The sequence below is a fragment of the Cetorhinus maximus genome, chromosome 11 (assembly GCF_964194155.1).
Source record: "Cetorhinus maximus chromosome 11, sCetMax3.hap1.1, whole genome shotgun sequence".
In the NCBI taxonomy this organism is placed as follows: domain Eukaryota; kingdom Metazoa; phylum Chordata; class Chondrichthyes; order Lamniformes; family Cetorhinidae; genus Cetorhinus; species Cetorhinus maximus.
Genome location: NC_135889.1, coordinates 74,717,284 through 74,736,052, shown reverse-complemented (window position 1 = coordinate 74,736,052; position 18,769 = coordinate 74,717,284). Strand labels below are relative to the sequence as shown.

At 42.0% G+C, this 18,769-nt stretch overlaps 1 protein-coding gene across 3 annotated transcripts in view; it reads right to left on the bottom strand.

Annotated features, from left to right (window-relative positions):
- LOC144686686 (protein TANC1-like) overlaps positions 1-18,769 on the bottom strand; it is a 270,044-nt gene that overhangs the window by 49,152 nt on the left and 202,123 nt on the right. For all 3 annotated transcript variants that reach the window (XM_078552222.1, XM_078552225.1, XM_078552224.1), the window contains 3 exons: positions 12,535-12,643; positions 9,614-9,736; positions 480-716 (listed from right to left, as the gene is read on the bottom strand). In XM_078552222.1, coding sequence (XP_078408348.1) covers positions 480-716; positions 9,614-9,736; positions 12,535-12,643 — 469 coding nt within the window. The remainder of the gene's footprint in view (positions 1-479; positions 717-9,613; positions 9,737-12,534; positions 12,644-18,769) is intronic.

Here is an 18,769-nt window from a genome sequence, read left to right as displayed (position 1 = left end):
CAACTTGTTTGGTTATTTTTCCTAACTTGCAGTCACAAGACATAATAAATTGTTCTTTGGTAATAAAGAACTTGAGTATTGCTGAAAAAAATTTTGTCGAAGCTTTTCACCTTGCACTCTTCAGAATATACCAACCAAGCAGTACTCTCCTCTCATACTGTATAAAGTTGTTGCTTCCCCTGACATTGGTATTCTTGCAATCGTCCTGGTGAATGCTAGACAAAAAGCTTCAACAAAATGTCTTTTGTCAACAATACTCAATAAATTGTCCTGAATGACTTTTGCAATTTTAGGCTTAGACTGCATATCATTTGGTTCCTCTTAAATATTGTAATTTTGATGGTTTGGGAGAAGCCATATACTGCCACTGACGAAGATATACATACTAATTTTGGGGAATATTTTGTGTGCTCAAATACACAAGTCTATTTTATCAATCACCAATAAAAGCATCAGTTAAAAGGTTAGCACCCTCTTACCTTTGCTCCTTTCTTGCACAGAAGAGTCACAATATTCAGGTGTCCTGCAGCTGCAGCATGACAGCAAGGGGTAATACCACTTTCAGAAATATGGTCAACCTCAGCTCCAAATTCAAGCAGCAGATTTACCATTTCCTGATGACCAAGATGTGACTGAACACACAGGATGGGTGCATTGCTCAAGGCCTCAGTTCGGTAATTCACGCTGGCTCCTCCCAAAATCAGCAATCGACTCACCTACAATTTGTTACAGAAATAGAATATTACTGCTTTACTTATTTCAATGGGATTGAGATTATACCCTAAACATGTAAGAAAAAAATGAAATATCACTGCATTAAAAAATGCAATGGGAGCAACATCAGCAAACTGGACAATTTTGCTAACAAATTTATAGTGTGTTTTTTAATATATATATATTATATATATGTATATATATAATATATATATATATATATATATATATATATATATAAGAAAGACTACATGAGACTGATCTTATTCTTGCCCTTTGGCTTCACTCCACTTCCTTGCAGATTTACACTTATGAAACTGAAGTATTTATACTGATCATGTTTTGACAGATACAAACTAGAATGCATCTGTAACAAATTAACTTCATCACTATTTAACTGAACTCAGCCAACATAGATTCTGGCTAATGTTCATCTTTCCTCTATCAGATGCACTCATGACCATTGATATCTTCATGACAATCAACACTCTTCTGAATCATGACAGCAGTACTGAGGGCATTGTCACAGGTTCTGTTTTTCGATGAGTTAGTAAACCAAGGCCCGTCCCATCTACCTGTTCGAGTGAATATAAAAGATTGTATCAAAAAAAAAACAGGAAAATTTTCCCAACATTCTGGCATCTCACTGATGCTTATTTGTCTACAAAATAACAGAAAGCACATTTCAAAATGAATTTTTTGTGCTGTAAATAGCTTTGGGAAGTCTTGAGGATGTGGAAGGTGCTGCATAAATGCAAGATGCATCGAACATATAGCACAGAAAAAGTTCCAACTGGTTTATGCTCCACACAAGTCTCCTCCCAACCCTCCTCATCTAATCCAAACAACATTATCTTCTATGTCTTTCTGTGTCATGTACTTATCTAGCTTCCCCTTAAGTGCATCTTTCTTAGTTATTGTGGATATTAGCTCCAATCTACACAAGGTAATCCATGTTTATGTCCAGAAACCTTACTTTCTTTGTCATGCTCTTATATCAAGAGCTAACATTCTAATTGAAATCCATATGTCAACACTTATGACAAACCCCTACCTGAACATGTTAACATATTACGACATTTTAATTGATGAATGTGCCAAATCAATCAAAATGGTTGTGGGAAAACAACATCTTCAGCTGCCATTTTTCCCCCTCAGCAACTAAATTTCTAATACTCAAACTAGTGTGCTGAAATAAAATAAAACCATGAAAAAATTACATATTTCACAATAAAGTGATTAAATTCATCAACTAAATCTTCATTCCTACTTAAGACCAAGGCCAGTCTCAAAGGCTTGTGCTGCAACTAGATATTTTTAGCTTTCAACAGAAATACAGTTTTCAATGACATCATTGCATTGTTGCAAATATCTGATTCCATAATTCATGTGTTTTAGAGGTATAACTTTTAGTTTTAGGAATTAAAGTGTTAAATATAGATAAATGGAAACACTTGGTTGAGGAACAGGTAAACAGACTTGGGGTGATTGCAGTTCAAAGGGTAAACTAGGTTTATTTAAGGCGGTTAGGATTAAAAAGTGATAAAACTTAAACAATAGATGACCTACCTTTAAGCTTTTGGTAGGTCTACAAGAGGTCTACAGTTATGTCAATAAGGCATTTAGATTATTCATGTAGTTTCCAGATCAAAGAAGCTAAAAGCATCTTTGCAAATGAGAGTGCTCCCTGGTGGAACCAGCATGTTTAGAGGAGAGGGTCATTAACTTAATTAGAGATACATGAAGAATTATTCAAGTGGGTCCCAGAATCAAAAGATTTGGTTTTGAAGGTAAAGGATAGTTAATTTACATTTCGCTTTGGAACATCCCCAAGTATGCCATGGAGATGGACTGTAGGGGTTAGGGAAGTTCCTTTATTTATCCGTGTGTGTGCTTTTACTCAGAGAAGCAGGCAGTCAGCAGTTCAGTTTGGAGACAGGCCTCATGAGGGGAACAAAGGCTGGAAGATTTACCTAGCTTAGAGTTAGAATACGACATCTACATTAACCCTCATGGTGAAAACAAGCAGCTGGCTTGAAGAAGGCAGAGAGAGAAAGAACCTGCCAAGAGCTGCGCCTGTCCCAAATCAAACCAAGGAGCATAGAGGCCATTAGGAGCCAGGGTTTTCCTAGTTTTTAAATCACTAAGCGTGAATGCAATGAAGCCTAAGATTAGGCTGAGGAGCCCAGTTGGAGGATCACACCAAAAGCTAACAGAAGGGTCTCCATAAAATCAAATACCTCGGAGAATAGATGGAACACTGAGGAGAAATCAGATTGAATTCCAGATAGCTGTGGCATATTTAGTGAATTCCAAAAGGGAGAAATGAACAAATCCTCAACATCTCGTGATGTATAAAGGGAATCTTGGGTGGAATTAGGAAGGAAAAGGGGATTTGTATGCTAAATCTTGACAAACTATAGTGTTAAGTTAGCAGTGCTTGCTTTGTTTATTTATTTAATATACAGTAAGGATGGTTTTATTTTTCTATTATGAATTATCCACAGATAAATCGTGCATAAAACAGTTAGGAAAGAAAAAATACATTTTTATTGAAAATTGATATTTTTAATTCATTGCCTCTTTACTATTGATCAAAATTCAGTTAAAAATATTCTTCCTCGACAGTTTGAAGCTTAAGGATTTTTTTAAAAATAACAATTTGGAAATTGTAATTAAAGAAATTGTAAGGTCATTTTTATTTGGTTATGGAAATTTGTGTGTATTATTAAAACTGTATATTTTGAAATTCTCATTAACAGTTCAAGTTTGGCTTTTGCACTTCTGCATGCTGGGAGCACATAATGAGACAGTGCACAATCCCAATTCTTGATTTTCCATCTATTAATTTTAAGTTGTAGTAAATCTGGACTTAAATACATTAAGTCAGGGGTTTAAATACAAGGACCAACTGCGAATTGGGAAGTGGTGGTAGTAACATGGGTAGTTGAATCCTCAAATGTTCTGAAGACTGAGTTGACAGGCAAGGCTGATGGTGTGATTGCTCAGGTTCAAATGGGTAGATGTATCCCACTTCCTTGTTCAACCATCCATGTGGTTAATCTGTTCCACAACATAATCAACAATCATGCGGAAGATACATTAATATCAGCTTATTTGAAGTAGTAAATATGGTAGGTCACTGCATACATTTAAAATCTGTGATACCTACATCACACAAATAGGAAAACCACCACCTCACGTTAAGTGCTGTGAGGCATTTCCTCAATAATACTCCTCTACCCAGGGAGGCAGCTCATGGAGATATTGATCACAATCCTCCTCTTTTCTGCAGAGTTTTTTCCCTAATCTCATTCTCACCTGACAATAATCCACACCAGTGCTCTCTCTGTTAAGCACTTTTTCACACTATCCCTTTGTTCTCCTATTCCAGCCCCAAGAGCTTCCTCATCCATATTCTCTCAAAACTTCAAATCCATTTCAAGTGCAAATAGGTCACATTTTGAGCATTTCTATACTCAGCCACCAACTCTGCATAGTTCAGTAGCTTGCTTTCAGACATCTCAGCTTGCAAGCTTCTGCTTACTTATTAACAGGACAAGTTCAGCTTTTCACAGAATAGAAAAATGTTGAATGTAATCCTCACACCACCAGTGAAAGCTAAGAATTTCATGCAATTAAAAGCATCATTTGATTTATCCAGTCATCATACATAAACCTTTGTGCTGATAAAACCAGTAAAAATCCCCTGGGCAAAAATGGAACTTGATTTAATCATCACAATCTACTGGCTCTGCATGTCAGTTAATGAACCCAATCCCAGTCCCACTTCCAGTTCTGTCTTAAACGCTGCAAAAGATAGCCATCCTATTTCAGCAGGAGGGATGCTAATTGTAGATCAATTATGTTTAAATATATGTAGTGAAGGGCATTAATTGGGGTTTCACTTGAGCATACAAAAAGAGACATTTACTGTGGGGTTAAGTTAGAAAATATATGCTTGTGATGTTTCACTCTGTAAATAAATGTAAGAGTAAAGATTAGCTCCAGTATCATCCTTTACCAACTGGTTTCCTGGAGTAAAACACAATCGCAGAAAATTGTTCCCTGAAGGTGAAGATTGGAAACAAAGAAAAAAATTCATAGAGAAACCTACAACCTTAGTAGCTATTGTGAGAAATAACAGAAAGCAAGTGTAAATTGTTGAGGTAGGATTACCTTCTGAAGTGTTCGTAGTCTTAACCATATGACCAGTGGTGAATGGAGTGGATATGTGGACATGGGTTACATCCCCTACCAAAGAGGAAACAAGGCAGTGCTGGACCTAATTCTGGGGAATAAAGCCAGACTGGTGGCTGAGGTGGTGGTGGGGGAGCATTTTAGTGATAGCAACCACAACGTGGTACAATTTAAGCTGGTTATGGACAAAGAAATAGACAAGTTGCAAAAAAATGTTTTGGATTGGGGCAGAGCGGATTTTAGTAAAATAAGGCAGGATCTGGCCAAGGTAGACTGGGAACAGCTACTTGTGGGAAAATTTACAGAGGAGCAGTGGGGGGCGTTCAAAAAGGAAATGGGGATCGTACAGGCTCAACATGTTCCCTCTAGGGTGATAGGAAGGAGTAACAAGCCCAGAGAACCATGGATGACCAGAGATATTCAGGGTACGATGAGAAAGAAAAGAGAGGCTTTTAGCAGGTACAAGGGAAGCAAATCAGCGGAGGCATTCGTGGAGTACAGAAAGTGCAGGGTGGAGCTTCAGAAGGCAATTCAGAGAGCAAAGAGGGGATATGAGAAAGCTCTGGCTGGTAAATGTAGGGAAATTCCTAAGATATTCTATAAGTATATCAATGGGAAGAGGATAACCAGGGAAAGAATAGGGCCCATTAGGGACCAAGGTGGCAATCTATGGGTGGAGCCAGAGGACATCGGTAGAGTGTTGAACGAATACTTCACATCTGTCTTCACCCAAGAGAATGAGGAAGAAGGTATTGAACTTGGGGAGAGAGACTGCGAGGTTCTTGAGCAAATTGATATAGGGAGTGTCAAGGTATTGGCAGGCTTAAAAGTGGACAAATCTCCAGGTCTGGATGATATGTGTCCCAGACTGCTAAGGGAGGCAAGGGAGGAGATCGCAGGGGCTCTGACCCAAATTTTTAATTCCTCTCTGGCCACCGGGGCGGGAGGCAGAGGACTGGAGAACAGCTAATGTGGTTCCGCTATTTAAGAAGAGTTGTAGAGATAAGCCAAGGAACTACAGGCCATTGAGTCTCACGTCAGTGGTAGGGAAGCTATTGGAGAAAATTTTGAAGGAGAGAATCTATCTCCACCTGGAAAGGCAAGGTTTGATCAGGGATAGTCAGCATGGCTTTGTCAGAGGGAGGTCATGCCTAACAAATTTGAATTTTTTGAGGAGGTGACCAGGTGTGTAGATGAGGGTAGTGCAGATGATGTAGTTTATATGGATTTCAGCAAAGCCTTTGACAAAGGTCCCACATGGGAGACTGATAAAGAAGGCCAACGCACATTGGATACAGGGTAACTTGATAATGTGGATTCAAAATTGGCTTAGTTGTAGGAGACAGAGGGTGATGACAGAAGGATGCGATAGTGACTGGAAGCCAGTGTCCAGTGGCATACCACAGGGATCTGTGCTGGGTCCCCTATTATTTGTCATTTATATAAACGACATAGATGACTATGTGGGGGGTAGGATTAGCAAGTTTGCGGATGACACAAAGATTGGCCGGGTGGTTAACAGTGAGGTTAAGTGTCTTGTGCTACAGGAAGATATAGACGGGATGGTCAAATGGGCAGATAAGTGGCAGATGGAATTTAACCCTGAAAAGTGAGAGGTGATACACTTTGGAAGGAGTAATTTGACAAGGAAGTATTCAATGAACGGCATGACACTAGGAAGTTCTGAGGAACAAAGGGACCTTGGCGTGTGTGTCCATATATCTCTGAAGGCGGAGGGGCATGTTAATGGGGTGGTGAAAAAGGCATATGGGACCTTTGCCTGTATCAATCAAGGCATAGGGAGGTCATGTTGGAGTTGTATAGAACCTTGATGAGGCCACAGCTGGAGTACTGTGTGCAGTTCTAGTCGCCACATTATAGGAAGGATGTGATTGCACTGGAGGGGGTGCAGAGGAGATTCACCAGGATGTTGCCTGGGATGAAACATTTAAGTTATGAAGAGAGGTTGGATAGACTTGGGTTGTTTTCGATGGAGCAGAGAAGACTGAGGGGCAACCTGATCGAGGTGTACAAGGTTATGAGGGGCATGGACAGGGTGGATAGGGAGCAGCTGTTCCCCTTAGTTGAAGGGTCAGTCACAAGGGGACATAAGTTCAAGGTGAGGGGGAGGAGGTTTGGTGGAGGGGGGGGATGTGAGGAAAAACTTTTTTTACCTACAGGGTGGTGACAGTCTGGAATGCGCTGCCTGGGAGGGTGGTGGAGGCGGGTTGCCTCACATCCTTTAAAAAAAAGGTACCTGGATGAGCGCTTGGCACGTCATAACATTCAAGGCTATGGGCCAAGTGCTGGTAAATGGGATTAGGTAGGTAGGTAGGTCAGGTGTTTCTCACGTGTCGGTACAGACTCTATGGGCCGAAGGGCCTCTTCTGCACTCTGATTCTGTGAATTGTGAAGGTATGGCCTTGGCATTGTCACTTTCTACCAGAAGTAAAATCAGAAATCAAGTATTTTGTGAGCTGTATGCCAGTCAGTTGGATACTGATGAAAGTTTTGATCATCTAATAGAGTTCTAGGATGAAATTTACAAGGAGGATAATATATTAATTGACTGTGGGGCATGGTTAGAGCTTGATAGATTTTGGAAAACAGGTGGTTATTCAATGCAGGAATATATCAAGGACTTTAACAGATTGTATAAAAGATGGAGAAATTAAACTTAAAGGTCTCTGGTTCAGTGCTAGCATTTAAATTGCTGGATTATGTCAAGGTATCGCATAGGGACAGGCTCCTGGTTCTATCTGGTGTTTGGTTCTCAGGCTCTCTGTTGGATCAGATGTCCGCCGCTGCCTTGACAAGGTTCCTCAGGAAATTGTCATTCCTGCAGTTTTGGGACTTAAGGCTAAACCATGGCTCGCTGCTTGGGGTTTTGGAGAGAAACTGAGTGATACAGATGTTGGAGTGGACCCCCCCCCCCCCAACAGCTGGAAAACTAATTTTGAAAATTCCTTTAGCTCTTTTGGCTATATATTAACTGGAGTGTGGGTCAATTGACATAAAATCAGCATTTCTGGAGGGTGATACTTTTCATATCATGAAATCAGCTATGCTTGAATACCCATTAGGAAAATTTGCATGCAAAGTATCATTAAAAATGACTAGTTTTATGTTTTAGGGTCGCTTAAGGATGGCAGCTTAAGTATTCTTTTCCGCATATTTATTTTTTAATCAATGCTTTAGAAAAAGTGTTTCTGAAAGTATTTCTCAAACTACCCAAAGAGGCAGCTGATGCAGAGGGCAACTATGGCAACTAAACAAATGCACCTATGGCCTGAAACATGCTTCCAGGGAGTGATATTTTTCAGTGAGAATCGGTTTTGCTGGTTTTCTTCAACTGAAAGCAGATCTTGCAATGCTTTATTGGAATCATAAAGGAAAACTTTCAGGCATCTTCGTGATGCAAGTTGATCATTTCTTATGGGCTGGTACAGTAGAATTAAGATTAGAGTAGGATTTAAGATTGACAGTCAGGCTTCTGGGGCTTTTAAATAAATTGGTTTAGATATTAAGCAGAGTAAGTTTGGAATAACTTTAAATCAATAATCCGAGTTAGAGTGTTTCTCACATCCCATCATGCTAGGTCATCATAAAAGACGACGTCATATCTAAAGAAGAGACAAAGCAATTGCAAAACTTGATTGGTCAGTTGAGCTGGTTAGATAATCAGACTAGACAAAATGCTGGTTTTGATGTGTTGGAGTAAACTACAATGAAATAGCTTAAAATAGTGAATGTTTTAAAACTAAATAAAGCATTGTGAAAATTAAATATGGAGAAAAGCATACCTAAGCTCCCATCTCTAAGTGACCCAAAAAAAAAAGAAATTCATCATTTTTACTGATGTTTTGCACGCGAATCTTCCTAGTGGGTAATCAAGCGCAGCTGATTTCATATCATCTCTGATGGGTGAAAATAGGAAATGTTGCCCTTGAGCTTGGGAAGCTGAGAAAATAAAAGGGGTTGTTAAAAATATTTTAGCTACGGAAACACTGGCTGTTGTGGAGGGAGTGGATATGGGATTCTATTTATCAAATATTTTAGGTGAGATTCCATAGAGGGGGCTTACCGAAGAAAGTATATCCATTTAATGTTATGTAGATGATCATTTTCCTTGAGGGATAGTGTACACACTACAAAAATTAAGTGAGAAAAGGTTATGGATCGATCATGTTGACTTGAAACAAATACTGGAGACAAAATGTGTCTTTAAAATGGGTAGATGCAAGTCATCAACTGTCTGATTGTTTTACAAAAATAAATGCCAGTATGAAGAAATATGCCCTAGAGGAAGGGCACCTTGCAATATAATGTTTTTTATGGAGTATTTTTTTGATTTTTGAAATACTGTTTATACGTGTTAACTATAAGTTTTATTTAAAAAGGGAATCTGTTAATTATATATCAGTTGTGTTTAATTTTATGCCAGTGGAGGGTATGGACTGGGATTTCACTTGAGCACATAAAAAGAGACATTTTCTGAAACTATGAATTAAGAGGTATATGCTTGTAAGGTTTCACTCCGAAAATAGATGTAAGACTGAATAAAAATTGACTGATTACCATCCTTCACCAGCTGGCTTTCTGGGGAATAACAAAGGAAAAATGTTAATTTTGCCCAAAAGCATTGCTTACAATGTAGAAAAAAATTATAATACCACTGCAACTACATAAATCCTCTTACCTTCACATTGGGAGTGTAAAGATTTCTTAAGGATGTGAGGGCAGCAGACAATCCATCACTGCTATAGCTTATCCACAGAGCTTGAAGGACACTAGAAGAGATTCCCGTCCTTTTGCTTAGGCCCTATGAATAAGTTAAAAACATGAATTATTAGGTTTCAAAATGGAATCCATTATATATTATTTTCTCAAGTCCTTAAACATCCTAGTTAACATTTAAATATTATGTTGAAGCCCTGATTTATCTGCTCTATTAGCTGTGAACCAATCCACTCCAGTTGTGGTTTCAGCTTGGGTCAAGAAATCAGGTTTTGCCTTTACAGACAGAAAAGGTAGCTGTAGCATGACAAGTTAAGTTTGTGGAGATATTTTTGTGAAACACAAATCCGATATAGAACTAAGACATCTTTAATCTTGAGATAAAATCATGTGCTTCCAATATAAATGCCACAGTCAATGTTTTGGAAGCCTTGTCCACATGCCAACATTTGCTGCCACTTAGAGGGGATAGGATGCACCCTCCCCTCATAGCTGCTCAAATCCTGCTGTTAATGAGTGAATCTAGCCTTTGGTGCACTATGGTTGCAATTTCTAGCAAAAGGAGAGGGACAGGGCCACAGATGGCAATGAAGGGGAGAGGTCAAAAGCTGAGACAGCAGGAAGCAGAGACTAGAGGGAAGAAAAGCACCAACCTAAACAGGAAGCACAAGAGAAAAATAGTAGATTTTAATTGTGTGTCAAAGCTGATTAATTGAGCTAGGTTTAAAGGAGAGTAGGATGCTAGAATAAATTGAAGGGGGAGAGCAGTGCGTTCCATTGAAATGGGATGAGGGTGGATGGAGGGGCAGAAGAGCACCAATTTTAACAAGGAGAACTGCAAGAGGAGAGGGCCTTTCTGTGAAAGGTTAGGGATTGGAAGAAGTGAAGGTGTTTCTGTGAACTGAGGCAGAGGAGTAGAGGTTTCAATGTTGGAAAATGGTCCACTCCACGATGAGTGGGCCATGGTGCACACTGCAGCAACTTGTCAAGGATTTTTTGGCAGGACCTCCAAAACCCACAGTCTGTACCTTCTAAAAAGACAAGGGCAGCAAATACATCAATTCTAGATTCCTGTCCAACATACAGATCATCCTGAATTGGACATATACCATCATTCCTTAATTAACCCTGGAACAAAATCCTGGAACTCTGTAAGCAGCATTATGGGAACAGATTCACCATACAGATTGCAGTGGTTCACGAAAGCAGCACACCACCGCCTGCCCAAGTCACCCTGGGATGGAAAGTAAATGCAGTCTTGCTGATGAATATTCCATATTCCAAGAATAAACAAAAAAGTAAATATTGGGGAAGCGATGGCCTGCTTGGTCGATAAAAATTCAAATATCATACTGTTCTTAGATTTAAACTTAATCAATTGTCTAGTATAAAAATGGGCTATTTTACTGCCTCCTCCCAGTGTAATTGAGGTGATATCGGCTGGATAATGATGTTGAGCCATCTACTGTAATGTCTCAACCACTGCCATTTTTGAGAGAACGCATGAAGTGATGGCTGAATGTTGCTCAAAAAATAACCCAAAAGAGATTGTTAACTTTCATTTTGTAAGGCTGAGGACCAAAAATATTCCAACCCCGCTACACCTCCCACACCATTACCTTCCCCCTCCCTAAGCTTCAGGCTCTTCTAGCCAGATCCAAAAAGTGAACTCGTTTCGTACCTTCCCAAACCAGTGAGCTGTGAAATGACGGTTGGCACAGAGTTTGCAGAATACTTACAAATTAGGCCCAGGCTTCAAAATGCCTCTAGCCTCACAGCAGTTACAACATATGAGCAATGGGTGCACAGAGCACCCATTGTGTGCCTAAACTGAAAAATCAGCCTCAAAGTGCTTAAATTGAAGTGTTTAGATTTTAATATAAGATTCCCTCTCCACTGTAGAAAAGTATCCAACGTTGCTCCTACATTTGCACTTCACACTTGCACTATTTTTTCTCCCATCCAATACGACTCAAGGAATATTGGGGCAAATCTATTTTTCATATGCTGCTGGTTTATAATCAGGGAATTCAATCAGTTTTTCTGAAGTTGTAGAGTCAACTTTTGTTGGTTTTCTAGGGAGTCATGTATGTTCAAGCACTCGGCTTCCAAGAGTTGAACCGTACTGCAATTTATTTTCTACTCAATCTTTTAAAATTGAGAGAATCAGATTATCAACATTTGATCTTCTTAGTCTCTATTTAGTAGTTGCAATCTTGCACATTTGCAGAGGTGGCAAGTTACATCAGAGTTTACAGTTCTGATTCAGCAGCAAATTGCACAATTTCATGTTGGTTCTGATGAAAGGTCAAAGGCCTGAAGTATTAACTCTATTTCTCTCTCCACAGATGTTGCCAGGCATGCTGAGCATTTCCATCATTTTCTGTTTTTATTTTGTGTTGGTTCTGTTGATCCAAAAAAAATGAAAAAGCAAATACAGGAAGTGGCTTGATGCACCAAAGCAAACAATAAGCCTGTATTTATTGTGCTTTTCCTGACTAATGTTTTCAGTCCAAATCGCAAGTTCTTGATTATTTGCTAATTTTAATTATCCACCATGAACGGCAATCATTCTCCACTACGGAAGAAAAAATGAGGATTCTGTCAGTATCCAGATACCGCTATTCTCTCTGCATTGCTGTGGAACGTTTGCTGAGCCAGGTGGTCCGATTAAATTAAATGTCTAACAATTCCTTTTGAATTAACCTGCATTTATAATTAGGAATCCCCAACTGATAAAATAAACAAGTTCCTTAAACATGAAACTAAAAGTTGTGGTCTTCTCTAAATTTAAATGTGTATCTGTTATATAATTCAACATTTAAACTATATAGAAGACTTTGCTTTTGTTTTCACAACATGAATTAATTTATCTGTACTTACCTTGAAAATATGCGCTTTCAATATGTGATGTCCAAATTCTACCGTCTGTTGTCGGTTTAGTTTTCCTTCTTGGCGAGAGAACATAAATGCCATAAGAGCATGCCCACTCCTGAGAGAGAACAGGAATCAAGGCGGCAGAGTTGTAATTGATCATTAATTAATGCTGTAACATTTAATAGTTCTTCTTGAAATACTGCCAGTCCAACATATTCTATTCTACCTCTGACAATAATATAATATCTATGTAGTCACTGTGGTTGTCTTTGCTAAGGACTCAAATGCTGAATTGGAGGAGGATAAGAGTACGGTGGAAATGTAATTTTTTTAAAGATACAGTTTTGCAGTATATTTCAGTAGGACATATGCAACTCTACGGTTTCACAAACATTTCCTTTTCAAAAGTTTGACGAATTTATTTTTTTTCCCCAAGAGACGTTAGCTGGAGATGGGTTTCTCTTGATTGGCTGTTATCCGTGCCAATTAGCAAGTTCATCCTTTCACCATTTTGGTTCAAATTCAGTAAAAGAATTACTTCTGAACTATATTTGGAGCTAGAAGGTTATTTCTTTTACCCAAATACCTGAAAATTATTTTTAAAACTTTTGAGGTATGGTTTGCTTTTCAATAGAAATTTATGCCTATTAAAAGCCATTTGCCACAAACTCATCAATTCTGTACTAAGTGCTTTAAGGTATAAAGACAAACCAGCAAAAGCAATGGGCGGGGTTACCTGATGGCCCAAAATAAAAGCTTTAAATGGGGTAACAAGTGCAGCACCTGACAGACCAAAAAGGGGGCAAGGACAGCTTACGTCACATTCTGTCGAGCATCACTCTCCCATAATGCTGTTAGGCCTGCTCCTCAATACTGTCATATCTCAACAAACCATCCAACACTGCCAGTCTCACAAAGGAAGGAATGGGAGTTGGATGGTCCAGACCGGAAAATCCAGCATATAGTTTATGGCTGATCTATGGGGCTCCAGCAATAGTAGTACTGGATGCAGAAGGTTTCTCCATGGTCTGACATGTTTCAGCTGTGGGAAGGGAGGCCACTGATTATGGAAGTGCTGAGATTTAGAATTCTTAGGAAGGAGATATAGGATCTGGGAACAGTCAGAGGGTTCCGAGAATCCAGAAACATCTGTAGAGTTCAAAGCAGGAAGTTCAGGTGTCAAGTGTTCTGACCAAAGATTTGAAGTGTTAAATGCTTCTCTCTCCACAGATACTGCCCGACCTGCTAAGTATTTATCATTTTACACTTTTATTTCAGATTTCTAGCATCTACAGTATTTTGTTTATGCATAATTTTATGGGCAGAGTTCAATGAACCCAGTTGTTCAAGTCCCCAGACATGACTGAAATCTCAAATTGTTGTGTGACATTTGATAATTTTTTTTGGTGAACTAGTGTAGCAACACATGTGTGATTCACAAAGTTTTTAACACTGCTTATTTCCAGCAACATAATAGATTTTACGTTAGTTCATATTAGCCTGAAGTCTGGGATGAAGCATTAAGGTTTTCTATACAACAACTTATGTTTATATAGTGCTTTTAAAGTAATAAAACGTACTTCACAGGAGCATTAAAAGCAAAAGCAATGAGGTATCAGGTCAGCTACCAAAGGTTAGGTTAAAGAGTTGGGTTTTAAGGAGCATGTTAAATGAAGAAAGAGAAGTTTAGAGGCAGAGTGTTTTAGGGAGGGAATTCCAGAGCATGGGGCCTACACAGCCTAAGACACAGCCACCAATGGTGAAGCAATCAAAATTGGGAATGCTCACGAGGCCAGAATTAAATGAGTACAGATATGTCAGAGATTGTGGAACTGAAGGAGATTATAGAGATAGGAGGGGTGAGGCCATGGAGGGATTTGAAAATAAAGGTGAGAATTTTAAAATTGATGTGTTGCTAGCTTAGGAGATATGTAGGTCAGTGAGCACACGGGTGTAGGTGAATGGCACTGTGAAGTAAGGACACAGACAGCGGGATTCTGGAAGACCTCAAGTTTATGGAAGATTGAATGTGGAGGGCCAACCAGGTTGTGCAATGGAATAGTCAAACCTATAGGTAACAAAGGCATGGATGAGGATTTTGGTAGATAAGCTGTGGCAGGGGAGGAGTCTGATAATTTAGCTTGGAGTGGAGGAATTGAGAGATATGGTGGTGAGACAGCATTGGGTGTCATCAATATAGCTGAAAACATTCTGGACGGAATCGTCCCAGATTTGAACTAAGTGCAGGAGCGGGCAGGAAAAAGGACATTTTACCCAATGGCGGCTGTTGATGCTGTGTTGTCCCAATTCCACCTCATTAATTATACATTCCTGGGAAACATGCCGTTTCGATGGCAGACAGGCTCTCATTCGCCCGCCATGCTGTCACCTCATCACACTGGATGCCATATTTAAAGTGCAGCCACATACACACCTCTTAGTGCTTCCAGTCCAGGACTACTGCAAAGACTTGGCCCTGAAAGGCAAGGCGTCTGCAGTCCCCCCTGTCTAATGACATGTCCCTCAAGCGTCTTTTGGATGCAGTGGAGGCCCGCCGTGGAGTGTCCTCTACCCCCGCTCTGGCCGCAGGGTGGGCAGCAACATCACTAATCCAGCTTGGGAGGCGGTGGCAGCAGTGGTCAGCGTTAACGCCCCACAAAAGAGGATAGCCACCCACTGCCAAAAAAGGATGAATGATCTCCTTCATTCCGCCAGGGTAAGTCACTCTTCTCATCACTCTCAACCCTCTCACTCACAAACCCATCACACATTCATAGGGTTCTCACTCACTGCTAGTTCAAGGGGCATCACCATTCACTCTCTCATACACACCTTCATTGCCCTCATCCCGACTGTGGGACCACTCACCACCCATACATGCCAGGCATACTTGTCTCGCCTGGCAGAGGTCCTGCTTACACTCTCTCCATCTCTATTCATGCAGGACAAGCTGGCACACAACAACAGGGAGGGTGAGTTTGCAGGCTGGTAGAGGAATGCCTGAAATTATGGACTTTGAAAATAGAGCCACCCAGCTGGCCAGCAAGGATCTGGACCATTCCTCTGTTGACGGTGAGGTTGGTGGTGCTCTACCAAGTGAGGATCCAGCAGTGCAACATCCATCAGGCAACCATGCTGTGACTGATTTCCCCTATTCCACAGTCCCCTGCCATGCACTAATTATCTCTCCTTCTTTTGCAGGCACATCTGGGAAACAGCCAATGGAGTCCACAACCCAGGGCCTCCAATCAAGAAACTCTGAAGAGAAATCTGGAGGCACCTTCATTGAAGATGCATCACAGCGCTCACCCACACCCTCCACCACCACAGAGACACACACCTCAATGGGACTTAGCTTTAGAGTAGCCTCGGGATCATAATCTGGTGAGCACATCGCAATCTCTGATCCACAGCAGGTGGCAGCAGGGATTTCCCAGGTTTCTGATGCTCGGAGGCCAGAAACCTGCTGAGTCCGAGTTAAATGATCAGCCTCTGGACTTGGTCATACCTCGGTTGCTGGAGCTGCAAAGGCAGGCTCAAGAACATCAGGAAGTGATGTATGGTGCACTCCTCAGATTGCAAAGCATGATTGGAGGAGTCCATCTGCCTTCTGGCTGAGACCTTGGTCCAGGACATCGCTTCTGCACTGCTGCATGGTCTAAACTCTATTACTGACTCCACAGTTGGCCTCCAACAGTGTGTACTCGAGGGGGGTGCAGGTCTGCTCGATCTCACTCCAGCTTCCCCTTCTCCCTCGGGCACCCACAGGAAGGAAGATTAACAGGTGCACAGCCTGGGGCCATCCCTCAAGTGACTCTGAGTGTCGGGCCCAACCGAATCCCCTCTTCCTGTGACCCCAGCAGCTCCAGCTCCACGGGTCTAGAAGGATGCCAATGCCACACCGCAGACCCCCCCCCCCCCCCCCCAAACCACCAAATCAGGCTGGGGCCCTCCAGTCTCGATCCTCTAGAGGACAGCCGCCAAGGTCATCACAGACAGGCTGTAGCGATCAGCAGGCTGCTTCCACCTGGCAAGCATCAGGACGTGGCAGCAAGGTTAGGAAGGTTAAGAAGATGTAACTCTTTCGAGTTATCAACAGTCACAGATTGTAACTCTTTCGAGTACATTCACAGTTCTTGGTTTCCGGGAGTGGGACATGAACCCACAACCCTCTGATTCAAGGGCGAGGGTACTATGAACTGAGCCACACCTGATGTAACTCTTTCGAGTTATCAACAGATCGCAGATAACTCTTTCGAGTACATTCACAGTTCTTGGTTTCCGGGAGTGGGACATGAACCCTCTGATTCAAGGGCGAGGGTGCTATGAACTGAGCCACAGCTGATGTAGTTGCACAGCCTCGACACAGGTGCTAATCATTTGTACATAATGTTCACTATTGTAAATAAACTCTCAAGAATGTCTCCTTGCCTATGGCTCCTTGTTCTGATGAGCGGTGTTCATGTCACTCAGATGTGAAACCTTGATTCCTGCACAAGGTAAAATGTAGGTGTCTCAGTCCACGGCCTCTTCCCTGTGCTTTGTGCAGCCTTCAGATCATAGTGATGGTCCGGCCTCACACTCCCTGGACACATTACTGCTGTCTGCACCTCAATGGTGCTTGTCAACGCTGCCAGAATATTGTGGGCAGGCATTACAAGAGTTCCGTCATTCACTCTCTGTGCTCTCAGCACCTTTAAGGTGGGGCTGGCCCCCATCCCTTCAGCATCTGTGACCAGTGACGCTGTACTCCTGAAGGGGGGTCAGGTGCTGAAGGCTAACAAAGGATCAGATGCATTTAAAGTTTCATGGCTGCATCTCCATGATATGACCCTTATCACACAGCGCAAGCAAACAGCTCTCAGCCAGACATTCACAGAGGCTATGCGAAGATCCAAGGAGTATTGTCATCATCCTCCTGGAATTGAGCGAATATTAGGGCCTCCACTGTGTCCCCATGACAGGTGCCTTAACACAGAGGGTACGTGTACTGCCATCAGCCAAACAGGAGTCAAACGTTCACAGATGCAATGAGAGGATGTATCGTATCTCCTCACTGCATGTTGTCATCATCCTCCACAAATCTAGCAGCAATGAGGGCCTCCCGAGGACGCCTGCCTCGTCTGGCCAGTGCGATAGCCTCATCCCCATCATCCTTGCCTTCGAGGACCTTGCACCCTCATCGCCATCGACGTCCTCCTCATTGAAGGAGGCCTCAAGCTCCTCCATCTCCTCCTCAGCCAGCTCCTCTTCCCATTACAACCTGGTGCTGCAAAGGGCACAGCCAGCGACAACAATGCATGACACCCTTTGTGGACTATATTACAGGACTTCACCAGACCAGTCCAGGCATCAGAACCTCACTTTCAGCATTCTGATGGTTTGCTCCACCAAGGTGCGAGTTGCAGCACGAGCCTCGTTATACCTTCACTCTGCTGCAGTCTGAGGCCGCTGCATGGGTGTCATCAGCCACGTCCTCTATGGAAAGCCCTTGTCCCCCGAGGAGCCATCCCTGCAGCCTCTGTAGAACCTGGAAGACGTCAGGTATCTGTGACCGACTGAGAATATTGGAATCGTGGACACTCCCTGGGTATCATGCACAGACCTGCAGGATGCATTTGTGGTGGTCATACACCACCTGCACATTCGGCGAATGGAAGCCCTTGTGGCTGACATAGTTGACCACTTGTTGCAATGGAAATCTGAGCGCCAAGTAAATGCAGTCAATAGCACCCTGCACCTGTGGGAAACCTGAGATCTGGGCAAATTCAATCGCTCTTGCCTCCTGGCTTTCCTAGTCCCAGGCAAAGTCATGTGCCCTCATGAAGATGGTGTCTGTGACCTCGGATGCATTTGTGGGTGGAGGCTTGTGATATCCCACAGAGGTCACCTGTGGAGTCCTGAAAGGAGCCACTGCTGTAAAAATTGAACGCGCAGTCACTTTCACGGCCACTGGCAGTGGATGCCCTCCTTGTCCCCGTGGCGCCAAATCCTGCAGTAGCTGGCAGATGTGACTGGCCAGTTCCCTAGAGTTGCAGAGACTTCGGCGACACTGGTTTTCGATCATCTGCAAGAAAGAAACACAACACCTGTAGACCCTGGGTCTAGCTAGGCGCCGACCAGTGATGGTTCTCTGGGGCTCTTCAGCAGCGTGTGTGGAAGCCACAGCCGCCCCTTCTTCCTGAGGGTGCTGCTCTTCCCTCTATGCAACCAGGAACCTTCTGCTGGATGAAAGAGACAC